At 45.9% G+C, this 25,199-nt stretch overlaps 1 protein-coding gene across 1 annotated transcript; it reads left to right on the top strand.

The window, feature by feature from the left end:
- The first annotated feature begins 275 nt into the window (after positions 1–275).
- On the top strand, positions 276–24,531 carry Bspry (B-box and SPRY domain containing). Its single transcript, XM_057785469.1, is given in 7 exon segments — positions 276–686; positions 4,629–4,727; positions 14,450–14,680; positions 16,291–16,316; positions 21,365–21,489; positions 22,755–23,273; positions 23,276–24,531. Coding segments are annotated over 7 exon segments (1,482 nt in total). The 3' UTR covers positions 23,347–24,531.
- The last annotated feature ends 668 nt before the right edge of the window (positions 24,532–25,199 follow it).

The raw sequence follows: 25,199 nt of genomic DNA, 5'->3' as shown, positions 1-25,199 counted from the left end.
GCCTCTCAAACCAGCAGTTAAACAAAGCACTTAGCAAAATACCTACACTTCGTAAGCGCTCACTAAAGTTTCTTTCAGTCACTAGAATATTGCTTGTTAGTTGTTTGTTTTAATAACTCAGGCACAATACAACTTAATTGTACAAAGGTGGCGCGGGTTAGCGCGCGGGCGCAGACTGGGTGGGCGGGGTCAGGGAAGGCGGGGCCTGGAAGGGCGTGGGCCAAAGAAACCCCGTCCCCGGCACCTGCGACAGGTGGAGCGCCCGGCTCTCGGCCATGTCCGCGGACGCCTCGGAGCCAGAGTCCGAGCCGGGATCCGAGCCGGGGTTCGGGCCGGGATCCGAGCCGGGGTCCGGGCCGGGGTCCGGGCCGGCGTCCGAGCCGGGGTCCGGGCCGGGGTCCGGGCCGGCGTCCGAGCCGGGGTCCGAGCCGGGGTCCGAGCCGGCGTCCGGGCCGGGGTCCGGGCCGGCGTCCGAGTTGGGGTCCGAGCCGGGATCCGAGCCGGGGTCCGGGCCGGGGTCCGGGCCGGGGTCCGAGCCGGACCAGCTGTGCTCCGAGCACGGAGAGCCTCTGAGCTTGTTCTGCCTCTTCGAGAGACGGCCGGTATGCGCCGCCTGCGCCAGGTTGGGCGGCCGCTGTCACGGGCACCGCATCCGCCGGGCGGAGGAGCACGCCGAGGAGCTGCGAGTGAGCGGGCTTGGGGCCGGGAACTGGGGTGACTGCTCTCGGAGTCGGGGGGCGGGGCCTGGCTTCTCTGTGGCTTCCCTTTCAGAACTAGGTGGTTAGAGGTGTGACCTCTGGATTAAGCTGGATCCGAGTTCGAATTCTACCCATTACCCGTGAGTCACGGAACCTAGCTTGTTATATTTCACCGGTAGTTTCCGAACATTCATAATTGTTATAGCTGACCTCAGAAAAACTCTGTTCTCTCACACCCCTTGACTCAGTCTTCTCCCCTCCCCTCAGGTTTTCTGGTGAGGGATCTAGTTCTCTTCCAACCTGCCTTGACTTGGAGTGAAGTTGATGAACCGGGGTGGGGAGAATGTCAGGACTCTATCTCCGAAGGGCTCCCCATCTCCTGCTTCAGTGTGGCTCTTCTAGGCTGGTCACCTTCCTGTTACCCCCCACCCCCACCCTTTCCCCTGAACTTCTGAGGTTGGAGGCCAAGTCACCTTGGTGCTGCAGTCTTATTTTTATTCTAGCTATGGCCCCTGGGGAACTCCTTGCAATTTTATTAAATGGCTTAATTCTCCCAACCCCAGCTAGCATTGAGCCCTGCTGTTCATTCTAGGGACATCAGCTACTCAACCAGATTGTAATAAACATACCTTGCTGGACACTGCGGCCAGCAGGGTTCAGTTACTCAGCCATGATGAAAATAAACTTGAGTAAAGTTGATAGAATCAGCTTGCATCATGGGTGAGCATTTTACAAATTCCTAAGGACTTAGATATTTATCATTTCATTCCACCCAGGCTGGGCTTTTGAAGCGTGGGTTTGAATTCAGGTTTTTCAGATGAGGAGGAGACCCACAGCAGGGTGGTAACTCCTCCCAGAATCCTAATGTTCAGGGCTCAGAGGGCGAGATTCATTGACTGGGCAAGAGAAAACCACTGCTTGACCTCAGTGGTTAGGAAGAGGAAAGGACCTAATGGAAAGCCTTGAATCTGAGCAGTGGGAGGGGTGAAAGCTGGGGCAGGGTGGCAGGCATGGTGCTACGCCCCAGGAGCCTTCTCTGGGCCACCCTTACACACGTGCTTGGCCTTGGCTTAAAGGAAGCAAGTCTCTCCCCTTCTACTTTAGATTTTGTAGATTTTGTGGTTTTGTTTGCTTTTCTTTTTTGGTGCTGGGTTTAACCAGAGCCTCGGGCGTATTAGAGTCTACTGCTGAGCTGCACCCCTAGCCCTAGCACACACAACCGCTCCACTACACCCCTCCTTCTCTCCATCCTGCAGAGAAATTGTCCTGGGCAAAATAGCACCGGTTTAACTGCTCTTAACTTCTGGACCCGTGCCTCAAAGTGAGTTAGAGGGTCGGCTCAAGTTAGGAACCAGCCTAGGTGCCCATTATTGGAAGACTGGATAAGAAAAATATGGATATATTCCCATACATAGACACATTAGGTATTGTTCTATAATGCAGACTAAAATGATGTGGTTTGGAAGGAAGATGGAGGGAAGTGGACTGAAACAAGCCTGGTCAGACAGACGGCGTCACGTGTTTGTGGAACGTGGACACAAGCCATAGAGAGACGACCTAAGCTGGGTGTGGTGGTACAGTCCTAGCCAGCAAGGCAAGAGATGCGAGTTTGAGGCCAGCTCGGATTCCAGAATGAAGCTTTGTCTTAAAAAAAAAAGAAGGCAGTAGCTTTAGTCTGAGCATTTGGCAGGTAGAGGCAGGAGAATCTTTGAGTTCAAGGCCAACCTGGTCTAAAAGTGAGTTCTAGGACAGCCAGAGCTACACAGAGAAATCCTATCTCAAAAGAAAAAAAATTGTCTTAAGTAATAAAAAGGAAAAAAGGAGGGCTGGAGAGATGGCTCAGCAGTTAAGAGCACTGGCGTCTTTTAGAGGACCCGGGTTCAATTCCCAGCACCCACATGACAGCTCAGAATTGTCTATGACTCCAGCTCCAAGAGTTCTGACACCCTCACCAGGACATTCGTGCAGGCAAAACACCAATGCAATAAGATAATAATCATCAGAATAAATAAAAATTAAAAAAGAAAAAAGAGACATGAACCTTAGAAGGGGGAGCATTAAGGAAAAGAGGACCAGGGTGGAGGAGGGCGCTAGTGGGTGAAGGGTGAATGCGACAGGAGAGTCACGTGGACCGGTCTATATAGTTAGTATACACTAATAAAACTTTTTTTCTTTTTCTTTTTCTTTTTCTTTTTTTTTTTTTTTTTTGGCTTTTCAAGACAGGATTTCTCTGTAGCTTTGGAGCATGCCCTGGAACTAGCTCTTGTAGACCAGGTTAGCCTCGAATTCTCAGAGATCTGCCTGCCTCTGCCTCCCAGGTGCTGGGATTAAAGGTATGGGCCACCACCACCTGACTAAAACTTTTTTTTTTAAAGAAAAAAAGGATAAGGGCTGGAAAGACAGCTCAGCAGTTAAAAGCACTGCAGTACTTCCAGAGGTCATGAGTTCAATTCCCAGCAACCACATGGCAGCTCACAACCATCTATAATGGGTTCTGATGTCTTCTGGTGTCCAAACATACATGTAGATAGAACACTGATACATGAAATACATTTTAAAAAATCTGGAACAGCAGAACACTAACTGAAAAGAGTTCTAAAATAGCATATGCTGTTTCATGTAAGTCATAAAAAAGTGGAGGGTCAGATATACCCACGCTTTATTTATAAAATAAAATAAAAAATAAAAAAGGACAATAGCTAAGCTCAGTTCTCTCAGTCCCTGGGTACATGATGACCACAGGGCCACCATTCACTCTTACTGATGGGAGGGGGTTGGGAGACTTTCTTGGAAGAGATAACTGGACTTCCGTGGCAAATGGCACTGGGGCCAGTTCTTCTGGGGAGCAGCGGAGGGATTGGTACCTGGAAGTGCCGCAGCTGTTACCTCGTGTGAAGGAGTGGGAAAGACCTGGGTCTAAGCCAGCTAGCCATCTGCCTCAGCTCCCTCGTTTCCAGCCCGTTCCCTGCTCCTTGACGGCTGATGCTCCTGACTTTGGGAACAGAACGCTACCGACTCACTTGTGATCAAACCAATGAGACTTCATATCAATTAATATTTATTTAAGACCCTTTATATGCAGGAAAGCATACAAGATGTAGTCAGCAGCTGTAAGAAATAAAGCAGGACAGAGTCAGGGTGAGTCAGTGAGCTTCCCCGAGGAGGCGGCATATGGGCAGATCAAGGGAGCAAGACAACTGGGGGAGGCTAAGACTGAAGGAGGAAGTAACAAGCCCAGAGGCCCTCAGGCAGTCTGGGTAAATCTGGTGTTTTTAAGTAGCTGAAGGAAGGTTAGTGTGAAGTAGGAGGTAGGACCTGCAGCTCAGATGAGAGGCTGTTCTCACTGAGACTACCACTGAGAGGCTTTGAACTGGACATGGCGTGGTGATGCGGAGGCGGTCTAACAGGGTTCCTCTGCGGTGGTGACCATCTGGCTAGAATAACAGAAGCGGAAGTAGTGGTGAGGAGGGTTGGGGACAGACCCATCAAGACCCAAGTGTGGGCTGGAGAGGTGGCTCAGAGGTTAAGATCACTGACTGCTCTTCCAAAGGTCCTGAGTTCAATTCCTAGCATCCACATGGTGGCTCACAACCATCTGTAACGAGATCTGGTGCTCTCTTCTGGCCTGCAGGTGTACATGCAGACAGAATACTGTATACATGATAAATAAATCTTAAAAAAAAAAGACCCAGGTGTCTTGATGGCCACAAATGAGTAACTGGATAGGGAGCCCAGCATTGGTGAGCTGGAAGGAAAGACACAATAGGCTTATAAGGATCCTTGACATAAGGTTTTGGGAACATTGTTTCTGATGATGATGATATCTGGATTTGAACCATGGGAGTGGGTGACTAAGGGTAGAGTAAAGGGAAAAACCACTCGGACGAGTGAGTGGCCCATATGCATAAATAATGCCTGTCTGTGTTGCAGAACAAGATTGTGGACCAGTGTGAGAGGCTACAGCTACAGAGCGCGGGCATCACCAAGTATGTGGCAGAGGTCCTGCAAGGGAAGAACCAGAAAGCAGTGGTAATTCTCCGTTTACTCTTGGCACTGGGTCTCCCCCTAGGCTAAGACTCTAGCCCAGGTCTAGCACAGTCTAAGATCCCTTTCCAAATTTAGAGCCTCGTTGCTACTGATGAGCTGGCTGCTTCCTTCAGCACACAGGCTACGGGACTAGAAAGCAGAATCCTTGGTGACTTTGGGTTCAAAGCCAAAAAGACTAGTGCCTTTTTCCCCACAAAATTTTAGACTTTTTAATTTTATTTTAATGTGTATGATTGTTTTGCTTACATGTATGTGTGTGCACCACATGTGTGCCTGGTACCAGCAGAGATCAGAAGGGGGCATTGGATCCCTTAGAACTGGACTTATAGAAGGTTATGAGCCACCATGTGAGTGTTGGAAACCAAACCCAGATCCTCTGCGAGAGCAGCAAGTGCTCTTCACAGCCGACCTATCTCTCCAGCCCCAAGACTATTTTGGAACTATTTTGTGCTCATCTCTAGAATTATGAAGTTCCTTAGGCACTTTTACATGGATTCTTCTTCTCCTTCTTCTTCCTCTTCTCCCTTCCTCCTCCTCCTTCTCCTTTCATTTTTTTTTAAAGCCAGTATAAAGCATTGAACCCAGGGTTATGTACACGCTAGGCAAATGCTCCGCCATTGAGCTACATCTCCAGTCCTTTTGAGATATTCTTTTGTTTGTTTTGCTTATTGAACAGTGTTTTGTGTAGCCTAGGCTAGCCCCAAGACTGACCATGAACTACAGATCCTCCTTCCTCCATATCCAGATTGTTGAGCTTATATGCAAGCACTTCCATGACAGGAGTTTTTGAAGTACTCATAGATGGCAGTAAACATCCCTATTTGAAGATGGGGAAACAAGTCTCCCGGAAGTGAGTTGACTTGCCCAAGGCTCCACTCCTCATTGCAGAGACAGAGACAGCTTTATATCCTGGACCCGCTGACTCTCGGGGCCCCACACCTCACTCCTCATTGCAGAGACACAGACAGCTTTATATCCTGGACCCGCTGACTCTCGGGGCCCCACACCTCACTCCTCATTGCAGAGACACAGACAGCTTTATATCCTGAACCCGCTGACTCTCGGGGCCCCACACCTCACTCCTCATTGCAGAGACAGAGACTTCTATATCCTGCATCTGCTGCCTCTCAGGCCGCTGCTGCTGCTACATCACACTGCTGATCCTTTTTTATTAAGCACCACTCTTATGTCTTCTCTCTTAAGTATGCCCTTCAAGGCAGGGCCTGTGAATTTCTTTTTGCATATGCCCTATGCCTCACCCCTCCCCACCTATACACATAGCATACAGAATAAGTTTGGCACTGCCTTAACCAAGTTTCTTTTAATCGCATAAACTAAACTGGCATAAACTTCATGGTAGGGCACCAGTGACCAGAAAGCAGCTAGGAGTCCACCTATTCTGCATTCATCTCCCCTTCTGTTTGCATGACCTTGATTTCTCTATCTCAGTCTGCCTTTGACTCTCACAGTTTTTATTTTCTTGTCCTATTGCACTGGCTAAGCCTTCAGTAGAATATAAACTAGAAGCTAGAGTAGCAGATCCGGACACGACTTCCAACATTTTACCATTTCTTTAACAAATCTTTACTGAGCACTTCCATATGCCAGGCACCGTTGGCCTGCCTGTTTGCTAGGCATTCCACAGTGAACAAAACGTGGAAGTGCCTGTTTGCATGAATGCTACATTCTGGTCAGGAGACACGGACAATAAAGAATAAAATATGTATTAATGTCAGAAGGCGATACATTCTTTGAGGAAGGGGGCCAACATGTCCTGAGGGACGGGTTCAGAGACTTATGCTGTGATAAGGAATGCTCTCATCAAGAAAAGCTGATATTGCTGGGCAGTGGTAGCACACGCCTTTAATCCCACCATTCAGAAGGCAGAGACAGACAGATCTCTGAGTGCCAGGCCAGCCTGGTCTGCAAAGTGAGTCCGGGACAGCCAGAGCTGTTACACAAACAAATCTTGTCTTAAAGAAACAAAAACAAAACAGAGGTAAATTGCTTGCTGCAAAAGCCTACTGACCTAAGTTTGTTCCTGGAAGCCACATAAAGATAGAAGGAGAGACTAATTCTACAAAGTTGTCTTCTTACCTCCATGCCATGGTGTGCACACCCACGTGCACGTGCCTACTCATGCACACATACACAATAACGATAAATGAAAGTTTGAACAAAAGGTTTGTATTTGCTCAGAGACCTAGGAAGTGGAGCAATGATGCACACACCTGCGGAAAGAGTGTCCAGACAGGTCATCAAGTGCAAAAGGCCTGGGCAGAGGGCGCCCGAGCTTCTGGGGCAGAAGGTCCTGCGAGGCTGAAGCAGTGTGAACAGGGGAGATGGCAGGAGGAAGTAATCAGAGAAACAAGAAGTTTGGTCACAGCGGGGTTACCTTCATTTCAGATATAAAGACAAACCACTGAAAAGGTTGGGATTTTTTTTGTTTTTATTTATTTATTTTTAAAACATAATAAGGCAAAAGACTTAAATTTGGGGGCTAGAAGGGTGACTCAGCAATTAAGAACACTTCCTGCTCTTCCAGAGAACCTGAGTTTGGTTGCTGGTACCTACTTTGGGCAGCTCAGAACTGCACTTAACTTCAGCTCCTGGAGATCCAACATGCATGCGGTGCACATGCGTACACACACAGGATCGCAGACAGATTGGGATTTCAGTTTAAAAAGAACAGCTATAGTAGGAAGTGGCCATAGGCAGCGAAAGTTAAGGCCAGGAGAGCAAGTGAGCCGCAGGTACAGGTGAAGTCAGTGTGCTTCAGACTCAAGTGAGCTTCCTTGATATTCACTAAGCTGTTGTCCTCCACACTGTGAAGATCATGGGTCTCGGTTTCTTCTGCAAAAGAAGATGACTTTTTCCTGAACTGTACAAAGCAGGTCTGCAGGCGCAGGGCCCGCAACCGTCCTTGGCCCTCTGACACAGAAAAGGCAGCTCTGTCCTCACACATGGCCTCGGGAGCAGGGCTAGATGACAGTTGGGAGGATGCTCGCAGTGTCCCCTGCTCAGTCACCGAGTGTGTCTGGAGGTAGAACTGCAGCCAGAACCTGACCACTGGGAGTTAGAAGACCATGTACATTAGCATCCTTAGCTGAGCCAGACAATGTAGCATAGTCCTTTAATCCCAGCACTCGGAAGGCAGAGGGAGACAAATTTCTGTGAGTTCCAGGACAGCCAGGGTGGTTACATAGAGAAACCCTGTCTCGAAAAACTTAAAAACAAAAACAAAAACATCTTTAGCTGAAAGTGTTTTCAGAGCCCCTTGATGGCACATTAAAAACTCTGTTGTTGGAACCAGTTGGGATGGACAAGTCTTAGGAGGGGATAAGATTCTGGCCCTGAGGCGGGGTGAAATTTCAACTGGAGCCTGGTTTGTATTGGTCTGGCTGATGAGAATAACTTTCAAGGCCATTATGCCCTATGACCACTATGATTCCTTCGTTTTTGTCCCATGACCATCATGTTTCCAATGCTAGTTCATCTCTAAGCCCCTCCCGCCTTTTAAACTGTGGTCATGACCTTCTGAGACATGGCCTGGATGTTTGAATCTTTTTTTTTTTTTATTAATTAATTTATTTAATTATTAAAGATTTCTGCCTCTTCCCCGCCACCACCTCCCATTCCCTCCCCCTCCCCCAATCAAGTCTTCCTTCCTCCTCAGCCCAAAGAGCAAGCAGGTTTCTCTGCCCTGTGGGAGGTCCAAGGACCACCCACCTCCATCCAGGTCTATTAAGGTGAGCATCCAAACTACCTGGGCTCCCACAAAGCCATTACGTGCAATAGGATCAAGAACCCATTGCCATTGTTCTTCAGTTCTCAGTAGTCCTCATTGTCCATTATGTTCAGCGAGACCGGTTTTGTCCCATGCTTTTTCAGACCCCGGCCAGCTGGCCTTGGTGAGTTCCCGAAAGAACATCCCCATTGCCTCAGTGTGTGGGTGCACCCCTCGCAGTCCTGAGTTCCTTGCTCGTGCTCACTCTCCTTCTGCTCCTCCTTTGGATCGTGAGACTTCAGTCCAGTGCTCCAATGTTGGTCTCTGTCTCTGTCTTCTTTCATCGCCTGATGAAGGTTAATATTCAGGGGGATGCTTATATGTTTTTCTTTGGGTTCACCTTCTTATTTAGCTTCTCTAGAATCACGAATTATAGTCTCAATGTCCTTTATTTATGGCTAGAAACCAAATATGAGTGAGTACATCCCATGTTCCTCTTTTTGGGTCTGGCTTACCTCACTCAGGATAGTGTTTTCAATTTCCGTCCATTTGTATGCAAAATTCAAGAAGTCATTGTTTTTTACTGCTGAGTAGTACTCTAATATGTATATATTCCATACTTTCTTCATCCATTCTTCCATTGAAGGACATCTAGGTTGTTTCCAGGTTCTGGCTATTACAAACAATGCTGCTATGAACATAGTTGAGCATATACTTTTGTTGTATGTTTGGGCATCTCTTGGGTATATTCCCAATAGTGGTATTGCTGGGTCGAGAGGTAGGTTGAACCCGACTTTCCTGAGAAACCGCCACACTGCTTTCCAAAGTGGTTGCACAAGTTTGCATTCCCACCAGCAATGGATGAGTGTGCCCCTTTCTCCACAACCTCTCCAGCAGAGGCTATCATTGGTGTTTTTGATTTTAGCCATTCTGACAGGTGTAAGATGGTATCTTAATGTTGTCTTGATTTGCATTTCCCTGATTGCTAAGGAAGTTGAGCACGATCTTAAGTGTCTTTTGGCCATTTGAACTTCTTCTGTTGAAAAGTCTCTGTTCAGCTCAGTGCCCCATTTTATAATTGGATTGATTAAACTTTTACGATCTAATTTCTTGAGTTCTTTGTATATTTTGGATATCAGACCTTTGTCAGTTGCAGGGTTGGTGAAGATCTTCTCCCAGTCAGTGGGTTGCCTTTCTGTCTTAGTGACAGTGTCCTTTGCTTTACAGAAGCTTCTCAGTCTCAGGAGGTCCCATTTATTCAATGATGTCCTTAGTGTTTGTGCTGCTGGGGTTATACGTAGGAAGTGTTCTCCTGTGCCCATGTGTTGTAGAGTACTTCCCACTTTCTCTTCTATCAGGTTCAGTGTGTTTGGACTGATATTGAGGTCTTTAATCCATTTGGACTTGAGTTTTGTGCATGGTGATAGATATGGATCTATTTTCATTCTTCTACAGATTGACTTCCAGTTTTGCCAGCACAATTTGTTGAAGATGCTCTCTTTTTTCCATTGTATACTTTTAGCTCCTTTATCGAAAATCAGGTGTTCATAGGTTTGTGGGCTAAAGTCAGGGTCTTCTATTCTATTCCATTGGTCGACTTCTCTGTTTTTATGCCAGTACCAAGCCGTTTTCAGTACTATAGCTCTGTAATAGAGTTTGAAGTCAGGGATGGTAATGCCTCCAGACGATCCTTTATTGTATAAGATTGTTTTGGCTATCCTGGGTTTTTTGTTTTTCCATATAAAGTTGATTATTGTCTTCTCCAGATCTGTGAAGAATTTTGATGGGATTTTGATGGGGATTGCGTTGAATCTATAGATTGCTTTTGGTAGAATTGCCATTTTTACTATGTTGATCCTCCCAATCCAAGAGCAAGGGAGGTCCTTCCATTTTCTGGTGTCCTCTTCAATTTCTTTCTTCAAAGACTTAAAGTTCTTGCCAAATAGATCTTTCACTTCCTTGGTCAGAGTTACCCCAAGGTATTTTATGCTATTTGTGGCTATCGTGAAAGGTGATGCTTCTCTGATTTCCCTCTCTGCTTCCTTATCCTTAGTGTATAGGAAGGCAACTGATTTTTTGGAGTTGATTTTGTATCCTGCCACATTACCAAAGGTGTTTATCAGCTGTAGGAGTTCTTTGGTAGAGTTTTTGGGGTCGCTTATGTATACTATCATATCATCTGCAAATAATGAAAGTTTAACTTCTTCCTTTCCAATATGGATCCCCTTGATCCCCTTATGTTGTCTTATTGCTATTGCTAGAACTTCAAGCACTATATTGAAGAGGTATGGAGAGAGTGGACATCCTTGTCGTGTTCCTGATTTTAATGGGATGGCTTTGAGTTTTTCTCCATTTAATTTAATGTTAGCTGTCGGCTTGCTGTAAATAGCTTTTATTATATTTAGATATGACCCTTGTATCCCTAATCTCTCCAAGACCTTTATCATAAAGGAGTGTTGAATTTTGTCGAATGCTTTTTCAGCATCTAATGAAATGATCATATGGTTTTTTTCTTTCAGTTTATTTATATGGTTGATTACATTGATAGATTTGCGTATGTTGAACCAGCCCTGCATCTCTGGAATGAAGCCTACTTGATCATAATGGATAACTTTTCTAATGTGTTCTTGGATTCGGTTTGCCAGTATTTTATTGAGAATTTTTGCGTCGATGTTCATGAGTGAGATAGGCCTGTAATTCTCTTTCTTGGTTGGGTCTTTGTGTGGTTTTGGTATCAGGGTAACTGTAGCTTCATAAAAGGAATTTGGCAATGACTCTTCTGTTTCTATATTGTGAAATACATTAAGAAGTATAGGTATTAGGTCTTCTTGGAAGTTCTGGTAGAATTCTGCATTGAAACCATCTGGCCCTGGGCTTTTTTTGGAAGGGAGATTTTTGATAACTGTTTCTAATTCTTCGCGACTAACAGGTCTATTTAGATCGTTCACCTGGTCTTGGTTTAGGTTTGGTATATGGTATTTATCTTAAAAAGTGTCCATTTCTTTTGCATTTTCCAGTTTTGTGGCATACAGGCTTTTGTAGTAAGATCTCATGATTCTCTGAATTTCCTCTGTGTCTGTGGTTATGTCCCCCTTTTCATTTCTGATCTTATTTATTTGCGTGTTCTCTCTCTGTCGTTTAATTAGTTTGGATAGGGGTTTGTCAATCTTGTTGATTTTCTCCAAGAACCAACTTTTTGTTTCATTGATTCTTTGGACTGTTTTCTGTGTTTCTATTTTGTTGATTTCTGCCCTCAGTTTGATTATTTCCAGTCTTCTAGTCCTCCTGGGCGTGTCTGCTTCTTTTTTTTCTAGAGCTTTCAGGTGTGCTGTTAAGTCCCCATGTATGCTTTCTCCGTTTTCTTTAAGTGGGCACTTAGTGCTATGAACTTTCCTCTTAGCACTGCTTTCATCGTGTCCCATAGGTTTGAGTATGTTGTCTCTTTGTTTTCATTAAATTCAAGGAAGACTTTAATTTCTTTCTTAATTTCTTCCTTGACCCAGGTGTGGTTCAGTAGTTGACTGTTCAGTTTCCATGAGTTTGTCAGCTTTCTGGGGGTAGCATTGTTGGTGGCTTCTAACTTTAATCCGTGGTGATCTGATAAGACACAGGTGGACACTGATATTTTTTTGTATCTGTGGAGGTTTCCTTTGTTTCCAAGTATGTGGTCAATTTTCGAGAAGGTTCCATGAGCTGCAGAGAAGAAGGTGTATTCTTTCCTATTTGGGTGGAGTGTTCTATAGATGTCTGTTAAGTCCATTTGATTCATTACCTCCAACAATTCTCTTAATTCTCTATTAGTTTTCTGTCTGATTGACCTGTCCATTGGTGAGAGAGGTGTGTTGAAGTCTCCTACTACTAGTGTGTGTGATTTGATGTCTGCCTTGAGTTTTAGCAATATTTCTTTTACATAAGTGGGTGCTTTTATATTAGGGGCATAGATATTCAGGATTGAGACTTCATCCTGCTGAATCGTTCCTGTTATGAGTATAAAGTGTCCCTGTCGATCTCTTCTGATTGATTTTAGTTTGAAGTCAGTTTTGTTAGAAATTAGTATGGCCACACCTGCTTTTTTCTTAGGACCATTTGCTTGAAAAACCTTTTCCCAACCCTTTACTCTGAGTAGATGCCTGTCTTTGTGGTTGAGATGAGTTTCTTGCAAACAGCAGACTGTTGGATCCTGTTTTCGTATCCAATCTCTTAGCCTGTGCCTTTTTATTGGTGAATTGAGACCATTAATATTAAGTGATATTAATGACCAGTGGTTGTTAACTCCGGTTATTCTTACTGCTTTTGGTAGAAGAGTTTGTGTGTCTCCCTTCTTTGAGTTGTGCTGTTGAAGGGTCGCTAGATGCCTGGGTTATTGTAGGCAGTGTTGGCAATGTTGGATTCCTTGGGTTGTGATTTTCCTTCTATTACTTTCTGTGGGGCTGGATTTGTGGCAACGTATTGTTTAAATTTGTTCTTATCCTGGAATGTCTTGTTTTCTCCATTGATAGTGAACGATAGCTTGGCTGGGTTAGTAGTTTGGGTTTGCATCCATGGTCTCTTAGTTTCTGTAGTACCTCTATCCAGGACCTTCTGGCTTTCATGGTTTCCATAGAGAAGTCAGGTGTAAGTCTGATCGGTTTACCTTTATAAGTTATTTGCCCTTTTTCCTTTGCAGCTCTTAATATTTTTTCTTTAATCTGTATATTTTGTGTTTTGATTATTATATGGCGAGGGGACTTTTTTTTTGATCCAGTCTGTTTTGTGTTCTGTATGCTTCTTGAATATTCAAAGGAATATCTTTCTTTATGTTGGGGAAGTTTTCTTCCATAATTTTGTTAAAAATGTTTTCTGGACCTTTGAGCTGTGCCTCTTCTCCTTCTTCTATCCCTATTATTCTTAGGTTTGGTCTTTTTATTGTGTCCCATATTTCCTGAATGTTTTGTGATGAGAATTTGTTGGTTTTGGTGTTTTCTTTGATCAGTCCGTTTATTTTCTCTATGTTGTCCTCAGAATCTGAGATTCTTTCTTCTATCTCTTGTATTCTATTGATTATGCTTGTTTCTGTAGTCTCTGCTCGTTGACCTATATTTGCCATATCCAGCTGGTCCTCAGTTTGTGTTTTCTTCCTTGCTTCCATTTCAGTTTTCAATTCTTGGACTGTTTCCATTACCTGTTTGATCGTTTTTTCTTGGCTTCCCAGGGTATCATTTACGTATTTACTCATTTCTTCAAACTTTTTGTTATACTTCTCATCCATTTCTATGAGGGCGTTTTTTACATGTTGTTTAAGGGACTCTATTGCTTTCAAAAAGTCAGTTTTTTCCTATTCTCCTGTGTTAGGGTGTTCAAGTCCTTGTGTTGTAAGATCATTGGGTTCTGGTGTTTTCATGTTGTTTTTCAGATTGTTGGGTGAATTCTTGCCTTGGCGTCTGCCCATCTCCTCTTACCGATGCTATCTATTGGGTTTGATTTAATTGTAGCGGGGCAATCTGCTCTCAGTGCAGGCTTCACTGTTTCTTGCCCGCACTATCCTGCATCCAGTGCTTCAGCCGCCTAGGCCTGCCTGCCGGGCCTGACTGCCAGTGCTTCCGCCACCCGGGCCTGCCTGCACGCCGGTGCCTCTGCCGCCCGGACTTGCCTGCGTGCCGGTGCCTCCGCCGCCCGGGCCTGCCTGCGCGCCGGTGCTTCTGCCGCCTAGGCCTGCCTGCCGGTGCCTCCGCCTCCCGGGCCTGCCTGCGTGCCGGTGCTTCCGCCGCCTAGGCCTGCCTGCCGGTGCCTCCGCTACCTGTTTGAATCTTTTATGCCACACTTTGGAACTCTAAATGCTAGGGTGTCAAAGTAAATGGCTTGAGTCCCTTTGTTCTCTGTACTCAGCCCATGGCAGACACCGTCAATCAATGTTGGCATCGTTTCTGCTACGCCCGTACTTCCTCTCCTACTTGTGACTGGGACTTTGTCTCTGACTCCTCATCTTATCCCTTGCCAGAGCATGGCTAGTGCGGCGAGGGAGCTGGTTATCCAGAGGATGAGCCTGGTGAGGAACCTGTGTGAGAGTGAGGAACAGCGGCTGCTGGAGCAGGTGCTGGGTGAAGAGGAGCGGGCTCACCAGAGTATCCTGACTCAGCAGGCACATTGGACTGAGGCACTGAGAAAGCTGGACACCCTCCGTACCAGCCTGGTGGGCATGCTCACCCATCTGGATGACCTCCAGCTGATTGTAAGTCAGGAGAGGGTGAGGATACAGAAGGTTGGTCAGGTTCCCCCAGATTTGAAGACCTCAAGAATGCCAAAAAGATGGCCTTGGGACAGGGATGAGTGACAGTGATTTCTACCAGACTTGTGAAGCTGTTTCTATTCTGGCCCATCTATGTGCTTTTGTAGCAAAGAACCCAGCTAAATCAGCTTGGCCGAAAGCCCTCACCACTGATATCTGATAGCCCTTGGCATTTATCAGATTCCACCTCTCCACTATCCCCAAGGGGTGTCTGGTCATCCTGGTCTGTCTTTAGCAAGAATCCTGTCAGGTAGGTTTAGCTAGGATCCCTTCCCCTCAATGGTTCCTCTTAGCAGTTGCGGCCCCTTAGCGGGTTGAACAACCCTTTCACTGGGGTTGGGAATCACAGATATTGACATTATACTGACATTATGATTTGTACAGCAGCAAAATTACAGTTATGAAGTGCAATGAAAATAATCTTATGATTGGGGTCACTTCACATGAGGGACTGTATTAAAGGGTCAAACATTCGGAAGATTGAGAACCACTGCTCTTAGTGATTTTCCACACAGTGATCCCACCCTGCTCTGTGGCCATCAATTCCCATGCTGCATTCAAAGTTGAACTCAATCTCTCTCACCTACTGCAAGATCTCTGGCAGCAGTCCCTATAGCTGTCTTCTTTACTATGTTTATATCATTCTATTCTTAACATGAGAGGGGAAATAAAATTATCTGAGTATTTGGCACCTGATAACGATATACTTTCAACGACAAGCAAATACTTAATGAGTGCCTATGTGTTATGTAATGGGGCAGAGTCACAGTTGCTGTGAGCTCTACCTAAGAGTTGCTACATAAACTGACAAGTAGAATGTGTCATGGTAGTAGAGGAATCCCTTGGAGGTCAGAACACCCACAAGGCAGAAGGGATGGACCACAGAGCTTCCTGGATGAAGTGACTTACAAGTACTGAGAAAAGTACCCAGGTGCAGGGAGTTGGGGCATGCAGAGTGCTCAGAAGCACTGGGGAGAAGGCAGCACTTGGTGCAGATAAGGCCCCAATATAAACAACACATTCTTGGGTTTACCAGACATAATCACAACTAGTATTTAGTGCACTGCTTTTCAAAGTACTTTATAGATATGCAAAAGCCTCCAGTTTTGAGGGACAGTAGACACCTGAGTGTCTACCAGCAGAGGAGGAATGAAGAACAAACAGGAAGGTGGTCTGACTGCCCTCGATTGTGAATTCACCCGGCACCAGCTTCCAGGCAAAGACACACTCTGTTCCAGCAACTGGGACCCTCACAGGCCTCTGAGAGCAGGCAGTCTCCATGGCGGAGGACACTGGCTCTGTGGAAGATGGTGCTGAACTGGAGTTGAGAGGAGCCTGGTTCGCCACAGGGGAGGGGCAATGGCTGACTCATGTTTGTGTATGTTAGGAGGGTAGAGGAGCAGTGTGTATGGGAATGAACAGCCCAGAAGGCCTTGTGTAGGCCTTTGTTGTGAAGCCGGCATCCACACAGTTGTGTGCAGTGAAATGTGTTCAGGTCATGTTCACACACTGGGTGTCTGCTGCCAGACTGACCATGTTCTCTTCTCTTGTAGCAGAAGGAGCACGAGATTGTTGAGAGGTGAGTGTGGCCCTATGACTTCTCATGCTGTCACTGAGACCCCCTTCCTTCTTCCCTAAAGCCTATCCAAGGTCAGAGGTCAGGCCCACGCCTTCTCACCCTCCACGTCTTCTTCAGATCCATATCGAAAGGCAGTGAAGCAAATACTTATTAGCTAGGGCCTTGCCGTGGGCTTTCCCAAACTTTACCCTACTTCAACTATGGTTGCCCTGGATAAGCATCCCGAGACTCAGAACTGGGGCCTGACGCCTGCTTCCCTGGTGTCTCCTCCACCATTCTTTCTGCAGTGAACGAGTTTTTAAGACTTGAGTCTGCATTACCACTCAAATTTCCCATCTTAATTGTTAAGTAGTTAAAGAATTTCAACAGGTCATTTCTGAATGCGAGAAGGTTGAGAGGCCAGGGCCTGAGGAAATGACAAAATGAATAAAATTAGCCAGGCAAGGTGATTAGCCAATCCCAGTAGGGTTGTTGCTTGTATACAGTGCTTTTACCTGGTTTGTACAAAGTTCTGGGTTCAATTCCCAGCCCTCTAAAATGAAAAAGATTTAAAATGGAAAGCGAGCCTTTATCAAATCAACCCTTCCCAACCTATTTCCCTAGAGATGCGGTTGGTTTTAGGAATTAGTTAATTACTTTGTGTGTGTAGGTGCATGTGGGTGCCATGGCTCATGTGTGGGTCAGGGGACAGCTTGTGGGAGTCGTTCCTCTGCTTCCACCATGTGAGTCCTGGGTCGCCAAGCTCTCTGGCAAGCACCTTTATCCACCAAGTCCGTGCGCCAGTCTCAGATGTGGGATTCCAAACAAACTCTTTGTTTGACTAGATTTGGGATTTTGGATTTCTTATTTAATTGGAATATATGTGCTTCGTGTGTGTGTGTGTGTTTCTTTTTTGCCTCCTTTTATATCTATTATGTATATATATATAATATATATATAAAATCTGTCATCCATCTGTCTTTTATATGTATTATGTATATATATATAATATATATAAAATCTGTCATCCATCTGTCTTTTATATGTATTATGTATGTATATAATATATATATAAAATCTGTCATCCATCTGTCTTTTATATCTATTATGTATATATATATAATATATATATAAAATCTGTCATCCATCTGTCTTTTATATGTATTATGTATATATATAATATATATAAAACCTGTCATCCATCTGTCTTTTATATCTATTATGTATGTATATAATATATATATAAAACCTGTCATCCATCTGTCTTTTATATCTATTATGTATGTATATAATATATATATAAAATCTGTCATCCATCTGTCTTTTATATCTATTATGTATATATATATAATATATATATAAAACCTGTCATCCATCTGTCTTTTATATCTATTATGTATGTATAATATATATATAAAATCAGTCATCCATCTGTCTTTTATATCTATTATGTATGTATATAATATATATATAAAACCTGTCATCCATCTGTCTTTTATATCTATTATGTATGTATAATATATATATATATAAAATCTGTCATCCATCTGTATGGCAACCATCTCTCATCCATCTGTCATCTTAGATGTAGTCTGTATGGACAAACTGTTTTCTGGCCTAAAATAAAATATGATATCCCACAGAGAACATGAAATTTCGTTTCAGAATATTTCAGTATGGATCCTGAAAACAAAGATCTGTTTCTTTTGTTTGTGTTTTCAAGTCAGGGTATTACTGTGTAGCCCTGGATGTCCTGGAACTCGCTCTGTAGACCAGGCTGGCCTTGAACTCACAGAGATCCGCCTGCCTCTGCCTCCCGAGTGCTGGGACTAAAGGCGTGCGCCACCACCGCTAAGCCCAATTGTGCCATTCTTGTTATTTTTTTGTTTTCTCCTGAGTTTTCTGGTTTTCTTCAATCTGAAACTGTTCCTTGGTCTTTACGAATTCAGGCCCCTTTTATAGATTATCATTCAGTGAGACATACTTTTCCCACAGCAGTAGATTCAGATTATCCATTCCTGGGGAGGGAAGAATACCTCGGAAACGTCCAGTTCACAACCCATCAGTGTGGGCTGTGATGTCACTGTCCCGTTATCAAGGCTATTAACACTTGAATGAAGTGCTGGGCATTTTAGGTGTCGTCAGCCAGGTTCTTCATTATAAGGGTGCATTTTCTCTTTCATAATTGATGAACCAACAATGAAAGGCATTTTCTGTGTGTTTCCTGTTAGCTTCCAGACTTTTACCCCAAGAGTTTTGCACCCATGTTAATTTCTGCCCGAGTTGTTCATTTGTTTTCTCACTGATTCCCTCTCTTATTTGGAACCAGTGCCAGTCACAGATTCTGATCTTCTCTGCTGCATAGTAAAGCACCATTGCCACTGTGGTTACTTTGACCTTCAGGTTGCTCGCATTTGACCAGTCGTCACTGGCTTGTCTATTTGACAGGTCCCCAGAGGACCTGGGTTTGGTTTCCAGCACCCGCAAGGTGGCTTGCAACCCATAATCTGATGTCTTCTTCTGACCTCCTTGGGTACCACACACATGTGGTACACATTCTTACATGCAAGCAAAGCACTCATATATATATAAAATAAATCTAAAAAGTATTCTTTAAAAAGTTATCCCTGGCTGGGTGGTGGTAGCGCACACCTTTAATCCCAGCACTCGGGAGGCAGAGGCAGGCGGATCTCTGTGAGTTCGAGGCCAGCCTGGTCTACAAGAGCTAGTTCCAGGACAGGAACCAAAAAGCTACAGAGAAACCCTGTCTCAAAAACCTAAAAAAGGCCGGGCGGTGGTGGCGCACGCCTTTAATCCCAGCACTCGGGCGGCAGAGACAAGCGGATCTCTGTGAGTTCGAGACCAGCCTGGTCTACAAGAGCTAGTTCCAGGACAGACTCCAAAACCACAGAGAAACCCTGTCTCAAAAAACCAAAAAAAAAAAAAAAAAAAAAGTTATCCCTGGTTCAGATTTGGTATTGCCTGCCGCAGCCCTGGAACCAGCTGTTTCTCCAGGGGTCTTGTATCTGTTTTTAGTAGGATGAGATATCTCAAAGCCAATATGAGATGTTAAGTGTTCTCACTGCTACTGACATGTCATTGTATTGGACCTTTAATCAGAGGTTGGGGATATTTGTAACTTCTTATGCATGAATCTGTATCATAACTTCTAATTCCAGTCTAACACTGCAGTTAACACTGGCTTTGCCTTCCTCCAGTTTCATATTTGTATCTTATACTAAGAACCCTGGCTCGTAGGCTAGGCCTGATAGCCCTTGCCTTTAATCACAGTACTTGGGAGACAGAGGCAGATAGATCTCTGTGAGTTCAAGGCCAGCCTGATCCACATAGTTCCAGGACAGCTAGGGCTACATAGAGATACCCTCTCTCAAAAAACCACTGCTACCACCACCAATAATAATAATAATAATAATAATAATAATAAACAGAAAAGAATCTCAGCTCCCAACAAGGCCAATACCTTTATTCATTTGCTTAGTCCTTCAGCACATGATTGTTGAATTGCTGAGTCCGTACTTCTTCCATTGAGAAACCTACTGGTAGAGTTGAAGCTTTGTGTGTCGTGCTTTGTGCTCTCCCAAGAGCTGTGTCAGGCCCGTCTAGGTGGGATCTCACTTATCCAATAGAACTGCCTTTGTTGTCTGGTGTGTCCACACCTTTGGTGGCAGAGTGGCAACAAGTCCGCTCTGCACAGGCAGACTGTTCTGATTCCAACCAGGCTTTGCTCTATTCAAGTCCCACTGTACCTTGGGGCCATGACTGTTGTGTCCTGTCCCAGGCAGTAGCGGGGCGGGTGGTCTCGGCTCTGTTCTGGAAGGACAGCTCAGTTGCTGGCACTGATCCTCCGTATCTCCCCGTTAGCTGGGCTTCTCCACACAGTGCTGTTATGTTTTGAGAGCATAGGCCCTCTCTTGTTTGTTCCCAGGGCCCATTGTCAGCATTTGTACCTCCTCACTTCTGAGGCTGCTCGTCTCATTCTTCCAGGCCAGGACAGTCAGTGACAGTCTCACAGAGACTGTGTGCATCAGAGGAGCACCTCTGGATGGCCTCAGGCTATCTTCAGAATTAGAGAGGGAGGAGCATTCCTTCTGAGAAGCCAGGTTGGAGGACTGCAAAGTATTAGATGAGTTCCTGCTTCACTTTTTGTTCCTTTGAGATTTCATTTCGGGTTGAGAGGGAAAATGTGCCTGAGCTCATTCAACTGGGCCAAGTCTATTTTTTTTTTACATGGAAGGAAGCAGGACTTGAATCCAGCTCCCATTTTCTACTCAGTGTCTTCCATAGAGCTCCATTCTGGTGTCGAATGGAGAACCTACTACCTTCCCATTACAACAGTCTAAGTGATCATGTATAAAACAGTAAACACAGAGGCCAAACATCTGGATAGACGGCATCCTGCTCTTAGGCAGTCCCTCCTTTAAGATTCTTGGCTCGTTTTAATATTTATCTATCGTGTGTGTGCATGCATGCGCCTGTGTGTATATAAGGATATTTGTGTGATATCGTGTGTGTGCATGCGTGTGCCTGTGTGTATGTAAGGATATGTGAAGAGGACATTGGATTCTGTTCAGCTACAGAAGTTGAGAGCTTCCATGTGGGTTCTGGGAATTCTACAAGAGCAACAAATCCTCATAACTGCTTAACCATCTCTCTGGCCTTCGTGGGTTTTTTTTTCTTTTGTGTGTGTGTGTGTGTGTGTGTGTGTGTGTGTTGGTGAGTGCAAGTGTTCACAGAAGCTTTCTGACCCCTGCAATTGGAGTTGGAGACTTCTGCAGGAACAGTAGGCACTCTTAACTGCTGAGGTCTCTCCAGGCTCTGCCGCCACTTTTAAGACCAGTTAAGAATATACTTCCCTATATACTGTTTGCTTTGCTGGAATGAAGGTCCCTGGGGAGGGGGAATCAGGAAAAGCCACTTTCCCTCTGGCTAATCATGGTGTCACCTACGAAGAAAGGATTTCACTTTTGTCTTCCTCTCCTCACTCATGTGGATCCAGGTGCATTTCCAGAACCTTCTTGAACTTCTGTCTCTTTTCCCCCCTGCATTAGGGCTGAGGAAGCAGAGGGCGTTTTGGATCCCCAGGAGTCGGACAAATTAAGCTTTAACGAGAAGTGTGCTTGGAGCCCACTGCTGACTCAACTCTGGGCAACATCGGTCCTCGGGTCTCTCCCAGGTGAGGAGCTACGCACAGCCTGCAGTGTGTGGGGGTGGGGAGGGGTTGGCGGGTCCTTCCTTCCCGTTTCTCTGTGGTTAGGTATAGGATTAATTATGTTCCTTTAAGTTCCGTCCCCCTTACATCTCACCTCTCTCGGACAGCTCCTTATCATTTATTGGAAACCTCAGATTCCTTTTTATATTAGAATGACATCTACCTGGAGATCACTGGTACCACGGTGAAGCTGCCAGGGCTCGCCTCACCCATTCACTTAACAAACACCAGCCTAAATGAGTGTGATGATGCCCTGCGCTTGGGCAGCTGAGGCAGGAACTCTGAGTTCGAGGCCAGGCTAGCTGCCTCTCCCCTTGTCTGAGGCCCTGTCTGAGTTCGAGGCCAGGCTAGCTGCCTCTCCCCCTGTCTGAGACCCTGTCTGAGTTCGAGGCCAGGCTAGCTGCCTCTCTCCCTGTCTGAGACCCTGTCTGAGTTCGAGGCCAGGCTAGCTGCCTCTCCCCTTATCTGAGACCCTGTCTGAGTTCGAGGCCAGGCTAGCTGCCTCTCCCCTTATCTGAGACCCTGTCTGAGTTCGAGGCCAGGCTAGCTGCCTCTCCCCTTATCTGAGACTCTGTCTCAAACACAAGAGGCCAACAAAACGTTGACTGGTGTTGAATGTTGGCCTGTGCTGCATACTGGGCTGTCAGAGGCAAAACTTACTGTCTCCCAGAATTCCGCTGGGTTATATGGAAGCTCATATGTCCCCTGGTGATAGACTGAAGCTTTCTCAATTTTAACTCTCCCCTGCAGATTATCCATGCAATATATGTATATGTAGATTCTGGTATCATAGTTAACTTCTGAGAACTGCTTTTGTCGTGCTTCCTAGTTTTGGGCTCTGCCCCCAGGATATCAGCTCTGGAAGCAGTAAGACAGGGAATACTGAAATACTGGGTATTCACTTGACCCTACCACCAGCTTGACGTGGGAACTTGGACAACTCACTTCTTTCTATCAGAATTTGCACATGAAGATTTTAGACCAATAGCCACTGTTCTCCTGGCTCTACTCAGCATGGTCTATGCGAGGCACTTGACACACACTGCCTTAGCTAGTCCCCATGACTACCCTGTGACAAGGACTTTAAAGAGGAATAAACTGACGCTTAGGGAGAGTAGATGGCTGTCTGAGGTCAGTGAGTGGTAAGAAGCCTTTGACTACCTGGTGATGTAGATTAGGAATGGAGCAGGGGTAGGACTCGGGACAACCCTGAGGATTCTCTCTGACAGGCATGGAGGAGGTGCATATCAATGAAAGGACTGTCAGCCCCTTACTGCATTTGTCTGAAGATCGACGGACCCTGACCTTCAGTGCCAAGAAGTCCAAGGCCTGCTCAGATGACCCCGAACGCTTTGACCACTGGCCTAATGCCTTGGCTGCCACCACCTTCCAGGCCGGACTCCACGCCTGGATAGTGAATGTTCAGCACAGCTGTGCCTATAAAGTGGGCGTCGCCTCAGCCCAGCTGCCTCGAAAGGGCTCTGGCAGTGACTGCCGCCTGGGCCACAGTGCCTTCTCCTGGGTCTTCTCCCGCTATGCTCAAGAGTTCCGTTTCTCACACAATGGGCAGCACGAGCCTCTGGCGTTGCTTCGGTGCCCAGCACAGCTGGGCGTGCTGCTGGACCTCCAAGCAGGAGAGCTGGTCTTCTGTGAGCCTGCCTCAGGGACGGTGCTTCACATCCACCGCACGACTTTCCCTCGACCGCTGCTCCCAGTCTTTGCCGTGGCTGACCAGTTCATCTCTATCGTGCACCAGTGGCCACAGTGAGGCCAGATCCATGCCCCCATCACCCCTGCAGGCCAGGCCATGCTTCTGGCTAGTGATGTGTTCCCGGTGATGTGTGTGGTCTTCCCCATGGGATCTGCTTCAAACTCAGACATAACATTTCAATGTTGATCATCTGTGGGGAACCTGTTTCTCTCTTGGCCTTACTCTCCCAAACCCACGTTCCTTGTGCTCTTCTGAGGATCTCATAAATCTGTGTCTCTGCCATCCAGCATGGTTCCTGGTGCACAGTGAAGGAGTATATGGCTGGGCAGGTTGGTGACCTGAGATGTGGCAGGCCCTGGAGTGTCTCTGCAGAGAAGCCTGTGGTGAAGATTCCCTAGCCTCTCAGCTCAGTAGTTCTTGGTCTTTTTCATGACACAGCTGTGGAGAGACTATTTTTCTAGCATACAAAGGACAACCTGCCAGGCAGCTCTTGGTCAGAAAACAGGCCTGGAAGTGTCATGCCCTCCTCCCACATTCTGCCATCCCCAGGAAGTGTGCTTGTAGCACAGTTGTGGGCATTTGTCCCAGGTCCTGAGGCTGAGCTGTAGCATGGACCTGCCTGTGATAGGGTGATTCCCCTTACTGTGCTTCCCTTGGGATAGAGACCTGGATGGAGAGCTTCAAACCAGAAGAGCTGAGGGGAAAGGAGGACTATCCTTAATGAATGAATGTGTTTCATTAGAGGTTTCTGAATGCTTAGTGATTTCTTGGCTGTAACTGGCTTCAAGCAGCAAGGCAGCCTTGGGTACAGGCTTAGAAATAAGTGGGCCATGGCTCCCCTAGCAGAAAGGGCCTGGAGCTGTTGAACCAAGGGCACATCTCTTTGCCATTTCCTCCATAACGAGTTCATCTGAGGATGATATTTTTGCAAGAACTGGGGAGGAAGCTTGGTGGCAGAGCACTTGGCTAGCATGCCAAAAGCCCTGAGTTCCATTCCTAGCAATGCAAACTGAGCAGTGTGAAAACCAGTCAGGGTGGCCACAAGTCCAGCTGGCAGATAATCACTGTTCTGCTTCAGTCCCTTACTGCCATGCAGAAACGGGGTCCCAAGATGACTCGGAGGACTATGTGGGTTCATATGTACATGTGTGTATTTGGGCATGCATGTATGTAAGTGCCATCTTCAGAAGTGCCATCTCCCCTTTGGAGACAGTCTCCAGTTGGCCTGGAGCTCATCAACTAGGGTGGACTGGCCAGTGGGCCTCAAGGAACTGTCTTAGTCTCCCCGCTGCTGGATTCCAAGTGCACATCACCACACCTGGCAAGTTTATGTGGGTTTTGATGATCAAATTTGGGTTCATGTTAGTAGTGAGCAAGCATTTTACCATTGAACTTTCTCCCTAGTCTTTTTGATTTTTAATTTTTAAATTATTATTATTATTATAATATGAGGTGGTATTCACGTGCCATGGTGCACATGCAGAAGTCATCAGAGGATAGCTGTATTGTTGTAGAGTCCCCATCTCTGTGGAGTCCCAGGGCACACGTGGGTCATCATGAGGGTTTTTTGTTTGTTTTTTTAGACAGGGTTTCTCTGTATCCCTGGCTTTCCTGGAACTCGCTCTGTAGACAAGCCTGCCTCTACCTCCCACGTGCTGGGATTAAGGATGTGTGCCACCACCACCCGGCTCCTTTGTTGCTTTTTTACTTTTTCACATAGCCTAGGCTGGCCTTGAACTCATTATGTAGCCTCCACCTCTAGAATGCCAGGGTTACAGACAGTGCTACCATGTCCATATGTGAAATGCTTTGTTAGGTTTGTTTACTCACTTATTCAAAACACTGGTCAGATCAAATTCACAGGTCTGCTATCGTCAGCTAACTTTTGTTGAAGGTTTCTGAGACCCTTGTAGCTGGGACCAGAGCTCATATCTTGTGTTTACTGCCTGACCCTTAGGAGTTA

Source organism: Chionomys nivalis, chromosome 11, assembly GCF_950005125.1.
Source record: "Chionomys nivalis chromosome 11, mChiNiv1.1, whole genome shotgun sequence".
NCBI lineage: Eukaryota > Metazoa > Chordata > Mammalia > Rodentia > Cricetidae > Chionomys > Chionomys nivalis.
This window is presented reverse-complemented; position numbering and strand designations above follow the sequence as displayed.